The following is a 12,370-nucleotide window of genomic DNA, read 5'->3' on the forward strand; positions in this document are numbered from 1 at the left end:
AACCGCGATTCGAACCGGGGCCAAAAGGCGCCTGGAGCGACCGCGGTCCGGTCGCGCCACCGCGGCTGCGGGGCTGATAGAGCAGGCCGGCTGCGGCTCCTAATGTACCTCCGCTTTTGGGTGGCGTTCAGGGCGGCTCCACACGCACGCACGCACGCACACACACACACACACACACACACACACACACACACACACACACACACACACACACACACACATGCATGCACAGACACACAGCCCCTTCCCCTCCCCCCTCAAGGGCGAGGACACGCAGAGGCCGCACCTCTAGTGAGGCCCGCATAGTATGTGGGAGACTCGTGCCGCCGCCCCTGCCACCCCTGTGTCAGTGTGCCTGTGGTAGCGAGAGGCTGCCAGCGACAAGCTGGAGGCAGTCGCTAGACTGAGATGAGACCGCCAGTGGATGTGGGAGTCCACCGCGCACCGCGCTGCGAGCCTGGTCGGCCCCCCTAGACTGAAAACAAAAACAAAGTGTAGAAACCGTCAAAAAATCAGCTTCCGAGAGCGGCGCTGCGCGCCGCCTAGAGGACGACGATAGCGAGGATGTCATGTTGCGCGATGGCGTCATCCATTTCGTCATAGCCACCTTCATCGTGGACCGTCGCCACGACGCCGCCGTCTCGCCTACGCCACCGCCGTCGCCATCATGGGCCTCGCTGTCGAGATGGCCCCCTCGGAGCAGCCCACACACACACACTCACTCACACTCCCCTCCCTTCGCGGCCCGATGGGGAGGAACGGGGCGAGCCCCCTCCAACCCACCCGCGCTAGGTCTCGGGGGACGAAGGGGTCACACCCGACGACCTCGGGAACTAGCCGGGGCAGTCGGAGAAGTGGCAACTCCGTGCACTGACGGTCGGCCGCCAGAAAACACGCCTCCGTGGCTCGGGTTACACCAATCTTCGCTACCCAACGCGGCCAAAGGATATCCACCTTGAGAACCTCGAGAACCTCTGCCCAGAAAAAGAATTCAGTCTACGGAGGCGGCCCCTCTCGGCTGCTGGCTGACCTGTGCCGCTTGCCGGCTGCGCTGCGCTGTTTGCTGACGTGCGCTGCTGGCCAACTGCGCTGCGCTGTTTGCCCGATGTGTGTGCCGACAGCTCAGCGCGAGATCTGCTGGATGTTGACGTGCCTCGGGTGCTTTGACTCGCGTGCGAGTCGACGGCGAGGCGCGTGGCAGCGATCACCAGCTGTCATTCTGCTCATCAGTATACCACTTGGCCTCTGCGCCGACAATGGCCTGGCCATCACCCCTCCGCTCGGCTGGAGGTCTTGGAACTACTACGGCATGAGGTTTACGCAGCAGGACATGCTGCAGCAGGCGGCAGCGGTGACGGCTCGCCGCGGCGGGCGGCCAAGCCTCCGCGATGTTGGGTACGATCACCTTGGCGTTGACATGGGATGGGAAGGGTGCGGACGGGGTCTGAATGGGTCGTTCCATTCAGCTGATGGGTGGCCCATCGTCGATTCCGACAAGTTCCCGAACCTCACCGCGCTTCACGGCATGGGCCTGAAGACCGGATTCTATTTCAACCCCTGCTGGTGCAGCGTCGAGTGGAAGGTGTGGCCGACAGGCAACACCGCCAAAGACGCGGCGACGGTGCTGGACCTTGGCTTCGACGGCGTAAAGATTGACGGCTGCGGTCCAGCGAACAACATGACGCTCTGGGGTGAGCTCCTCAACGCCAGCGGCCGGCCTCTCCTCATCGAGGACTGCCTCGATAAGCACTGGTGGGTACCGGGCAAGGAGCCGCCCACACCGACCGTCCAGCTCCTCCGCGACTGCCCGAGCAACTTCTACAGGACGACCACCGATATCCTTGCCAGTTTCTACTCGATAATGGGCAACCTGATGACGAGTGCGGCCTTCGTGAAGGAGCACGAGACAGCAGACGGGCCGGTGTCCCGCCCGGGATGCTGGGCGTATCCAGACATGCTTCAGGTCGGCCATGAGATCAGCTTGGTCGAGTCGTTCACCCACTTTGCTGCCTGGTGCCGCCGCCCTCGCCGCCGCGCCGCCGAGATGCCCGACTCATCGCTTGTCCCTCTGCCTCTGGACATAGGTGCATCACGAGTGCACCGCTCATTCTCGGTTGCGACTTGACCAATGACACCGTTTACAATGAGGTCTATCCGATTGTGACAAGCCCTCTGGCGCTAAAAGTCAACCAGGAGTGGGCGGGACACGAAGGGGGGCTGGCTGCAAGCGCGGAGGACACCTTTACGACGCACGCCGGGACGACCACAGTCACTACCTTTCCCGTCTGGCAGGTGTGGCACAAAAGGCTTCCCGCCATCGGGGACAGAGCGACGGGAGCTGTTCTGCTCATTAATCTGAGCGAGCAGCCTCGCAATGTGACGCTAACATACTCGGACGCGGACCCGCGGTTCGGGAGCACGGTCACAGGAACGGACGTGTGGACCGGGGAGAAGGTAAACCTCTCGGCCAAGAGCCAAGCCTTCAGTCTCGCTCCGCATGCCAGTCGGTTCCTCATCCTACAAGCCGTGAGTCACATGGCTGGGATGTGGCTGGCCGGTGAGCGCGAGGCCGTGTGACTTCGTTGATGGATGATGCACCCATCCATGCAGATGCACACTGCATTCTCTGCATTCAAGCATGTGTGTGTGATATTGTAATATAAAAGGAGTACTCAAAAGTGCTAGAGAATGGCGGCTGTGCGGGCGCGGTCTTCCCTCTCTCCGGGGTATCGGCTATGAATCGCGTACCTCCGGCGTCGACCGTCGAGTACGTGGTGGCCGGGCTGACTAGGTCCAGCCCAGGGTGAGGCAGATCTGACGTTCTAAGGTAAGGTAAGGTAAATTTCTCCACACACACAAGTGGTGGGGCAAGGGGGGGCGACCCTCGCATCTCCACACCCGGACACGGGCAGGAGCCCCACGGCATTCAAAGTGCAAGCACTGGCCCGGTGCACGTGGGTGAGCAGCCTGCCCCTCCCTCCCGACAAACCAACTCCCGCACACACACAATCGCACTCTGGCCATCGAATGACTCCGAATGACTCACTGTGTGTGCTAAGACAAAATCTCCGCAGACAGCCAAAACGGGCCGTGCCGCGTTTGTGGTGTCTTCTCAAGCACTACATATGCTAGTGCTATCCTGCCCTATGGGAGGCAGAGGCAGGGATGGGGGGAGGGGGGGGAAGAGGTAAGGTGGGGTGAGACTGGGGAGGACCTCAGAGGTCCTCCATGGGGGTGGGGTCCGGCCCGAAAAGGTCAAGTCCCGCCATCGCCGCCGACGCCGTCGCCCTCGTCCGCCTCGGAGGCGGGGGTCGTCGGGCGGGGCGCCTCGCCCGTCGCGAACCTGCCGCCGAACACGGCGTCGGCCGGCGCCGAGGCGCCGGCAGCCGTGATCAGGTCGGCGACCTTTCGGTCCCTGCAGGCCGCATCGATTTTGCCGCGCCGGGACGGCTCGTAGAGCTCGTTTGCGAGCCAGTCCCGGGCGACCTTCGTCGCCACGGAGCCCAGAGGGACCGTGGCGTACACCAGGTCGCCGAACCCGCTGCCCCCCTCGGGAGGGAGCGAGTAGGCGACCTGAATATTGGACCCGCTGGGGTTGCGCGCCGCCTGCGCCGCAGCCTCCAGGCCCTCCATCACGAACTCGACGTTCTCGCGTAGCTGCGCGTGCGGGTAGTCCGCACGCTCGGCCTTGCTCGCCGCCGCCGCCGCAGCCTTCTCCGCCTTGTTCTTCTTCTGCCGGGCCTTTTTGGCCCTGCGAGCCGCGGCCCGAGCTTCCTTCTGCTCCTCCGTCGGCTTCTCCTTCCGCGACGCGGTGCGCTCGAGGAACGAGCGCTCCGCCGCCTGCACAGGCTCGCGGTCACCCGCGGCCTTCTCGGACTTAGCTCGAAGGTCGCCGTCCCGTAGCCAGTTGGGGTAGCCAGAGGCGGTAGGCACCATATGGTGGACGCGCGAAAGTTGAAAGTTTTGTGGTGATCGATGGCCCAACGAAAATCGGCCCAACGAAAACAGCACTATTTAAGGGCAAAAACCGATTTGCTGTGGAGGCGTAATTAATAAGTGTCCGGTCGTTTTTGGCGGGTCAGGTGGTCTCGCTCGTTCGTTTGCAAAAAAAGCTCACTCACCCATTTTCTCCAATTTCATTTCCGCCTTCTCCCGTTTTCATTTCCGCCTTCTCGTTTTCATTCATGTTCTCCCTCTCTTTCGTACACAAAGAGACGAGATCAGTGAGATCAAACTTTGGACCCCCCTCCGGGGTGGCTTGCCCGTTGGGGTCGGCCGCGCCGACACCGGAGGCAACCCCGGCTCCGTTGGAGACAAGTTCGCCTTCGGCACAGTCTTGGAGAACCCTGTCCACGCCTGAGGATTCTGCACTAGCGATTCTGCCACCCAAGACAGGATTCTGTATGCGGAGGCTCGAGAGGGATTCGTGTCCGTTTCTTCTGATTCTCACTCTCCTGAGGCACCATCATCGGACGACGTCGACGAGTTGGGTCTCTCTCGCGGTAGCCAGGTAGTCCCCCATACTAGTAGCACCAGCCATGGCCTCAGGGAGCGCGGGCGAGGGCGCTGGAAGCAACACGGACAAAAAAACATCAAAAGTGGTCATGTTGACACCACCCGTAATTAGCGTATTTGTGCACAACTAGTCACTTCAATCTAGAGCCGTACATATATGACACACGACGGACGGAGACCAGAGATAATAGTATCGATGGCACAATAATCCTAATGCTAAGACTAAGCGCTAAGCCAACTCTACATGCAGACCAACCAGGCCCCCCTCCCTCGTTTATGGGAAGATGATCAGAGTTCCCTATCCCGTCGCGCCGTGCTCCGGCGCAGCAGCGCCTGGTCGGGAGGCGACTCTTCGTCCGATGCCGATTCGGGGCTACAGCCGGCGGCGGCGGATCTCCCCTTCGGGACGACGCGTGCCTGTCTGGGCGATTCGTTCCGAGCGAACCACGCGTGCCACGCCCGGCCGGTGCGGAGGAGGTAGCTCTGCAAGAGGCAAAAACCAAGCAGGAACGACCCCGCCTGGGAGAAGAAGTACGCCTCGATGCCGTGCCGCACAACCCACCAGCCAGCCACCTGCCGATCGAAGGTCACATACGCTGCTTGCACCGACGCGGCGCCCAACAGCGTCCACGCGACACCACCGCACCCAAGTAGCAGTATAAACGGGAGGCGAGTTCGTTGGCCGATGCACACGCCAAGCCAACCGCAGTGGTGGTCAAAACCGGCACAGCACTGACCGCATTCGCTGCAATGATGCGAGCCGAGCGGCCGGAGCACGCCGCACTGAGGCACGCTGCACCGGCCCCACGCTTCAGCATCTGCCTTTGCAGCATCCTAGCGGCGCACCCAGCCAGGATCGGCAAGGCCTATCCAGATGCTCAATAGGATTGCGCTGACGCCGGCCGCCTGGCCCACCACCTTGTTGACGCGGAGCATAATCTGCATCAACCACCAAGACTCACAGCATGGTGCGGTGCCGAGTGGCACGAGAACCGTCCATCCGTAGACAAAGGAAGCGGCGATGACGAAGAGCAGGACGACAGGCATACCGACGCGGATGCGAGAGTTGCACGCACGCGGGTCGAGGCGCGGCCGCTCCAGCAGGCAGAACACCACTTGCGCCTCTGCCGCTTACAGTCCTGCGTTGACTGCTGGTGTAGACTCGCTCGAAGACGAGTAGAGGAACCCGCGGGCTTCATTCGACGCCGTTCACGCGATCGGCTGGTTTTCGCTTTTTCTTTTGCGACGGGGAGGGGGGGGGGGGGTCGTACTCGAAACCACCATGCCGCAACCGTCGCCGGCGCGCGACACGTTCCCGTAGGCCGGACTGTCCTCGTCGAGAGTGTGTGCCGCCAAGGCGGGACACACTCAGGGGCAGTGCCGACGGGACGCGGCTCGAAGGGTGTGGCTCCGCAGCGCGGCCGGCACTCGTCGCAGAGGCCTCACCTTCAAAAAGTCGGGCATGGCTCTCCCCGCAACTTTCTCGCTAACACGCGCGCACCGCCGAGCCTGGGGCGGGCGCGCTGCGGCCGCACGTCTAACTTCGTCATAGTGCCACGACGTGCGGCCTAGATTTAGCCCACGCGCCTCTGCTCGCAAACACTCACCCATTGAATTGTCACTGCCCGTGAGTGCGAGATAGGGCTAGCAGTAGGCAGCTAGCCTCTGAGGAGGGCGTCCATAGACACCTCACTAGACCCCACACACGGTCTTGTCCGTGCCTCGCCGGCCGGCGAGATTGCTAGAGGTGGAGCAAGCTGCTCTAGCCTCGCATGTTACTCCTGTCGTCTGTTGTGATGTTGTGCCCTTGTTTGTTTCTCTTGGCACCCTGGAGTGCTGGGGGGGGCGACAGGAAGAATGTGGCCCTGACTGAGTTATGTGTACGCCAACTCAGGGTGTGTGGCAGCCAGCTGGCTGTGTGTCTTGTGAGCTTGTTTGTGTCTGTGTGTCGCTCGTGCGTGTCGTCATCATCTGTCTCGCGTCCACCCATACCGCGTTGGTGTCCAGTCCGAGCCTGGCTGTTCTTCACCTTTCTACCTACCTACCGCAGGCGAAAAAATAAATAAATAAATAAAAACGGACACCTCTCTACTGTGAGATGGGTAAAAAGGAACAGGCCCCCGCCCTTGCGATCTTTGTGCAGGGTTCTTTGTGGGTGTGGTCGGCGACTAGCCGGGGTCGTCCTCCCGATGGGGGACTAGCACTAGCCGTCTTCCACATGGTCCCTCGGGTCCCTGCTGCTCCTAATCTCTTCGTACATCCTCCTGCTGATCTCCGCAAAGTCCTGCTCCCTCCCTCGTCTCGCCCTGCGCGTCTGCTCCGCCTCACCGTCTTCTGCCCTGCGTCGTCTGGCGACGGGTCCTCCATAGTCGGTCGAAGTCGCCGCCCTCCTCGTGCCTCTTCCCATACCGCAGGCGAGGATAGGGAACGCGCACTAAATTTCTTTGAGCTTAGCCTTCGATGTTATGAAACAAACGCAAGGCGGACATGGCATATCGCTCTCGGGCCCACAGACATCCCGCACACCCGCCGCACACCCGCCGCCACCCGCGCGCGCCCCACCCCGGCCGGGAGAAAGGGGAGTGAAAGTGCGGGATGGAAAGCCCGGGTATGTTGAGTCCTGGCTCAACAACGCAGGTTAAGAACGGGGGTGGTCCGGCTCACAAGTCCGGCTCACGGGCCCCGAGCTCTCACTCGCACTCCCGCCCGCGCCGAGCCAAAGGAGCTCCGCGGAGCCGCCAGGCGCCCGCCCCGGCGATTCGCTCGCTACGCGTCGCTCACCGCCGGGGCGGGCGCCTGGCGGCGCCGCTGCGCAAAAAGAATTTTGAAAAGAATTCCAGTTTAAAAGAAATAACAACCGCTTTTCTGCCGGCCGCGGTGGGGCGCGCGCGGGGGCGGCGGGTGTGAGAGATTTTTAGCAATACCAAACATTTTGTTTGTGCGGGTGTGCGTGAAGTCTGCGGGCCCGAGAGTTCATTTTAACAACCCGAGAGCGATGCGCGCCATATAAAAAAGAATTTTAAAAAGAAATATACCGGTGTCGGTTGGACCAATACACGGCGCACGCAGCACCCCGCAGCGCGCCGCCTACTTTCACGCCGCGCCGCAGAGCTCAGTTTAGCGTTCACCGGAGCCGTCAAGCGCGGACGTGATGCGGACCCTCCTCCGCGCGCTCGTGCTCGCTCTCTTTCTCAGACGAGCCCAGGGCGTGTGTACGCCCGACGCTGCCCTGATTGTCGCTGACCCAGTCTTCACGCGGCGCACCATTGTCACCAACGAAGCCAAGGGTGCGAGGTGCGCACAAGCAGCCGATCTGGACGGCGACGGCTTGCTTGACATCGTCTCGGCCTCTTCGACGGACAACACCGTCGCGTGGTACAAGAACCTCGGAGGTGACGCGTGGTCGGGCAAAAACGACATCACGTACTCGTCCAACGGCGCTCGCATCGTGGACACGGGAGATGTGGACGGTGATGGGGATGTAGATGTGGTGGTTGCGTCGTACTACGATGACGCAGTCAGATGGATCGAGAACGACGGGACCGGCGTGTTTACCGAGACTCACCTCATCACCACCAGCGCCGTGAACGCGCAGGGCGTGGAGCTCGCCGACCTTGATGGAGATGGCGATCTCGACGTCATCTCGGCCTCGTCCGGCGACAACACTGTAGCAGTTTATCTCAACATCGGAGTCGACGGCTCCTTCTGCGAGATAAAGCGCATCGTCGATGACAACGCTGTTGGCGTGCGCACAGTTATTGCAGTCGACCTTGACGGGGATGGCGACAACGACCTCGTGTCCGCCTCGAAAGACGACAACACGGTCGCGTGGTACCCCAACGACGGTGCCGCCAGCTTTCCTGAGAAGGTCGTTATCTCCAACACATCGTTTGGCGCGTACAGCCTGGTGGCGCGCGACATCGATGCTGATGGAGACATGGACTTGTTTGTCGCGTCCAATGGTGACGACACTGTGGCGTTGTGGCGTAACGAAGGCGCGGGGGTCTTCACAAAGACGATCATTTACGCTGAGGCCGACTTCGTTCTCTCAGTGACTGCCTTCGATTTTGACCGCGACGGCGACATGGATGTGGCGTCCGCCTCGTACTTTGATGGCATCATCAGGTGTAGACCCCCTTGCGTCACTACGTGCCTCCCCGTGTTTGGTGCCGCGTCCTGTGCCCCCGAGTTCATTTTTATCCCCTGCATCAGGTGGTACGAGAACCTCGACGGCAACGGCACGACATGGCAGAACCACACGCTGTACGTCGGAGCGCAGGGCCACTATGTGAGCACGGGTGACCTGGACGGCGACGGCGACGAGGACCTCATAGCTGTGACCAAGAGCGAGAACAGAGTGCAGGTCTTCTTTGCAGCCACCAGCTGCGACGAAGGCACGGGCGCCGACGCGGGCTCTGCTGCGTGCTGCCGGCTCGGGCAGAGCTTCAACGGGAGCGCGTGTGTCGCATGCTCACCGGGAACATACGGCATCATCGGAACCGACGGCCTTGCCGAGTGCACCGCCTGCCCTGCGACCTGCACGATCCCGGGGCTGGTGGTCACGCCTGCGACATGCTCAGGCGCACTGGGCCTTGCACTTGTAATGCCGTGGGGCTCCTGTCGTCTAGACGTGGAGACGCGAGGGTCGCCCCCCCTTGCCCCACCACCTGTGTGTGTGGAGAAGTTTACCTTACCTTACCTTACCTGCTCAGGCGTCACTGGCTGCGCCGACGCGTCGGCGAGTGCGGCCGCATGCGACTGCCCCGACAACGAGTTCAAATCGAACATCACTGACACCTGCACGGCATGTCCTTCTGGCCAGACCAAGCCGCCGTCCCCTACGCGTCCCCTCGTCTCCTTCGCGGCTGAGACGATGTGGCAGGGCTTTCTGAACACCTGCGAAGTCGACTCCTCTCAGGCCAAGGTTGACCCCGTGCCCATCATAGCGGGCTGCGGCGGAGGCCTATTGATGCTATTGCTCGGCTTCATCGCGTACAAGCTCATAGCGCGCTACCGCCAGGCTGTTGCCGATAGCCAGGCATATGGCGCGTGGCTCGAGACGCAGGTGGACAACGCGTTGGCTAACGTCAATAAGCTGGGATTCTGTGTATGCTTCCTGCCTCTGTCCGCGCTCAAATCAGCGGGCAGGCTGCCAGCACACGAGGAGCTACGCAATAGCGGCCTGCTGCGCATGCTCGACACGTACGAGCAGGTGATCGCCTTCATCGAGCAACACCCGACAGTCTTCTTCAGCCACCAGTGGCTCGCCAGGACCGAGCCCGATCCGAACGATCGGCATCTGAACGCGATGCTTCGGGCCGCGGAGGCACTGTGTGACAAGGAGGGCGTCGATTCGGACCATCTCTACTGCTGGATCGACTACGCGTGCATCCCACAGGCCAACGCCGTCATGAAAGCGCAGTCGATCGCGACGATTGCACTGTACGCAAGCGTGTGCCGCTACTTTGTGGCTGTTTGCCCCACGTTGCAGAATGAGGGCGATCTCTTTGATGTGGACACGTACCAGCGGCGCGGCTGGTGTCGTCTCGAGCAGTGGGCGCGGCTGACAGTCGGCGGGCTGAAGGCGATGTTCGTCTACAATGGCACGCTCAACGAGCTCGCTGGCCACGTCGAGTGGTACGAGGACTCCATCCGAGTGCTCCAGGGCAACTTTGCGGAGCCGGACGACAAGCTCAAACTCGTGCCGATTATCTTGGCCCTGTGGGCCTCGGCCCTCCGCAGCAGGCACGAAAACAACGACGACGTTGGTGTGTACGAGCTGGTCCGCTCTCCGCGCGGTCGGGCCCGGGCTCGCGGCACTCCTCGCCTCACAGCTCCCCGCCCCCGTCTGGCTCGCAGGTGAACTTCAGCAAGAGCGAGGTTTTCCCGAAAGAGTACTTTGGCTCTCTCGTCACGCTACTCGAGGACAAGATCGCGGGCGAGCTCACCTCGGGTGGCGACGACGCGACGTCGGTTGTCTCCTCGTCCAATAGATCTAGGTCGTCAGCCTCTTCCCGAAGGCACGCAGTGAGGCGAACCCGATCCGACAACGCGCTCTTCCAGGCATTCAAAAGTGCGCAGGGGCGGCCAAAGCAAGTGTGAACGCTAAGGCCCACGCTCCATAGAACTAGAAGAATAGATCGCGGCCGGATGTTTGGCGAGAAGGCAGAAGTGCTCTGCAGAGCACAGTTAGTGCCTCGCTCCCATAGCTTTCGCATCGTCGTTATGAGTTTCTCGTTTACCTGTGAGAGAGAACTTTGTTGTAAAGTGGTCCGGCCAAGGCTTTTCTTCGGCGCGGCTTCCTAGCGCGTCCGCGCTCGACGGCATGGTGGACGTCGAGGCTCGCCTGCTCGAGGGCGGCTCGACGCGGCGCCGACCGGAGGATGCGGGATGCCGGGCCTGCCGCAGGTGGGCACGCAGCTGCTTCAGGCTCCAAGAAGGGGCCTGGCTGCTCTCACAGCGGCGCTGGTACGAGCGCTGCTGCTGCTGAGGGCGGCGAGGGGGCGGTGGCTCGTGGCTGGCAGCGACGGCTGTGCAGTGGCACGCGCACCCCAGAGGCGGAGAGCGGCGCCCGCGAGGCGTGGGCCGCAGTTGTTGCTGGCGGAGGTGGACCCGTTGTGTCTGTTGACACATCGGAATCCGCGCCGCCGGCGGAGGAGGGGAAGGGCAGCTTGCCTTTGCCCGTTGCCTGTTCCTGGTTGTACCCGCGTACCGTCCACACCCGGCCACGAACCCACGCCGCAGTCGCCCGACATTGCGGCGGGGGGCGGAGTCTGGACTCATTCTTATTTTGCGAGGTCCCAGGAGCAAGCGGTGGGCACGGCAACCGACGAGGAGGTCGAGGAGGAGGCAGCGGGGGCGGCTTCGGGCGCGGCGCGCGGCGCCGAGCCGGACGGCCCTCCCACTGCTCGCCAATCTCGCCCCTCCCACTACTCGGTTGCCCAGTGGGCGGCTATCCAGGCGGCTGAGAAGGCGGCATGGGACGCGGCGCGCTGCCCTAGGTTTAGGGCGGCTTTGGACGCTGTGCCGGAATGTTGCGACGGAGGGCCGGTGCTATGGACTCGCAGTTTGTGTTTGCAGGACGACACAGGCGGCTACGTGGAGGGGTGGAAGGAAGCGGTGAAGGCGGGAGAGATTCTGCTCTTCGACGAGGAGCGGGCGAAGGTGATGCGGTATGCTCCTGGCGGGGGCGCGGTCGAGGGCGCGGGGGTGGGTCGCGCAGTGCCCGCTGGCGGGGCAAGCGGCGAGGGGTCGCCGGGGGGGATGATGGGGATGGTCTTTTCGGCGAGCACTACGGTGCTCGCGGATTCGACTGTCCCCCCGGTCGTGCCCACCTTTTGAGGACGACGGCGCCTTCTAAAGGTCCGTCGCCGGCTGTGCCTCCTTTGGTACCTGTGTCGAACCTGTGTGCTGTGCCAGAGTTTTTTGCAATTCTTTCTTCTGGAGCTTTGATGTAAAATTCTTTCTTCTCGGTGTGCCTGTGATAGTACTAGCACGCGCCAGTTCGCACCTGTGTCGAGCCTGTCTGCTGTGAGACCGAGTTGCGTTGTTTAAAGGCCTATTTCGGCTCTTGGGCGGCCGCCCTCAAACCCTATAGGGTTTGCGTTCGTCCGCGCGCGGCCCCAATGCCGGGCTCTGCGCCGGGTATTTCGGGCGCCGAGAGTGGCCTGGCCCCGGACCCACCCCCGAAGGCCGATGGCGACATGCACCGCGACCCATTCCGCCTCCTGGAGGCTGCTCTCAGACGTTCAAGCGGCGCCAGGCAGCGGCTCGGCCGCGCATCCTTCACACACGCCGCCACGACCGGGATGAGAGAGCCCGGTGTCGAGCCCTGGTGCGAGCTGCATGTGAGGGG

At 62.4% G+C, this 12,370-nt stretch overlaps 4 protein-coding genes across 4 annotated transcripts; 2 read left to right on the plus strand and 2 right to left on the minus strand.

The window, feature by feature from the left end:
* Window positions 1-1,252: 1,252 nt before the first annotated feature.
* Window positions 1,253-1,642, plus strand: EMIHUDRAFT_47562 (alpha galactosidase; the record flags this gene model as incomplete). Its single annotated transcript, XM_005786908.1, has 1 exon — window positions 1,253-1,642. A coding segment is annotated over one exon (390 nt), but the record flags the coding sequence as incomplete, so codon positions are not given.
* A 1,613-nt stretch (window positions 1,643-3,255) lies between these two features.
* On the minus strand, window positions 3,256-3,936 carry EMIHUDRAFT_111234 (hypothetical protein; the record flags this gene model as incomplete). The annotated part of the gene is made up of 1 exon (XM_005786909.1): window positions 3,256-3,936. The coding sequence occupies one exon, from the start codon at window positions 3,934-3,936 to the stop codon at window positions 3,256-3,258; it is 681 nt and encodes a 226-aa protein (XP_005786966.1).
* An 867-nt stretch (window positions 3,937-4,803) lies between these two features.
* EMIHUDRAFT_228512 (hypothetical protein) lies at window positions 4,804-5,979 on the minus strand (the record flags this gene model as incomplete). Its single annotated transcript, XM_005786910.1, has 4 exons — window positions 4,804-5,337; window positions 5,362-5,639; window positions 5,808-5,847; window positions 5,962-5,979. 4 exons carry the CDS (start codon window positions 5,977-5,979, stop codon window positions 4,804-4,806), a joined length of 870 nt encoding a protein of 289 aa, XP_005786967.1.
* Window positions 5,980-7,666: 1,687 nt separating this feature from the next.
* EMIHUDRAFT_228513 (hypothetical protein) lies at window positions 7,667-11,856 on the plus strand (the record flags this gene model as incomplete). Its single annotated transcript, XM_005786911.1, has 9 exons — window positions 7,667-8,640; window positions 8,728-9,134; window positions 9,228-10,297; window positions 10,375-10,488; window positions 10,579-10,611; window positions 10,681-10,759; window positions 10,945-11,138; window positions 11,260-11,352; window positions 11,596-11,856. The coding sequence occupies 9 exons, from the start codon at window positions 7,667-7,669 to the stop codon at window positions 11,854-11,856; spliced, it is 3,225 nt and encodes a 1,074-aa protein (XP_005786968.1).
* Window positions 11,857-12,370: the final 514 nt, after the last annotated feature.

Source organism: Emiliania huxleyi (assembly GCF_000372725.1).
Source record: "Emiliania huxleyi CCMP1516 chromosome Unknown EMIHUscaffold_148, whole genome shotgun sequence".
NCBI classification, from domain to species: Eukaryota; Haptophyta; order Isochrysidales; family Noelaerhabdaceae; genus Emiliania; species Emiliania huxleyi.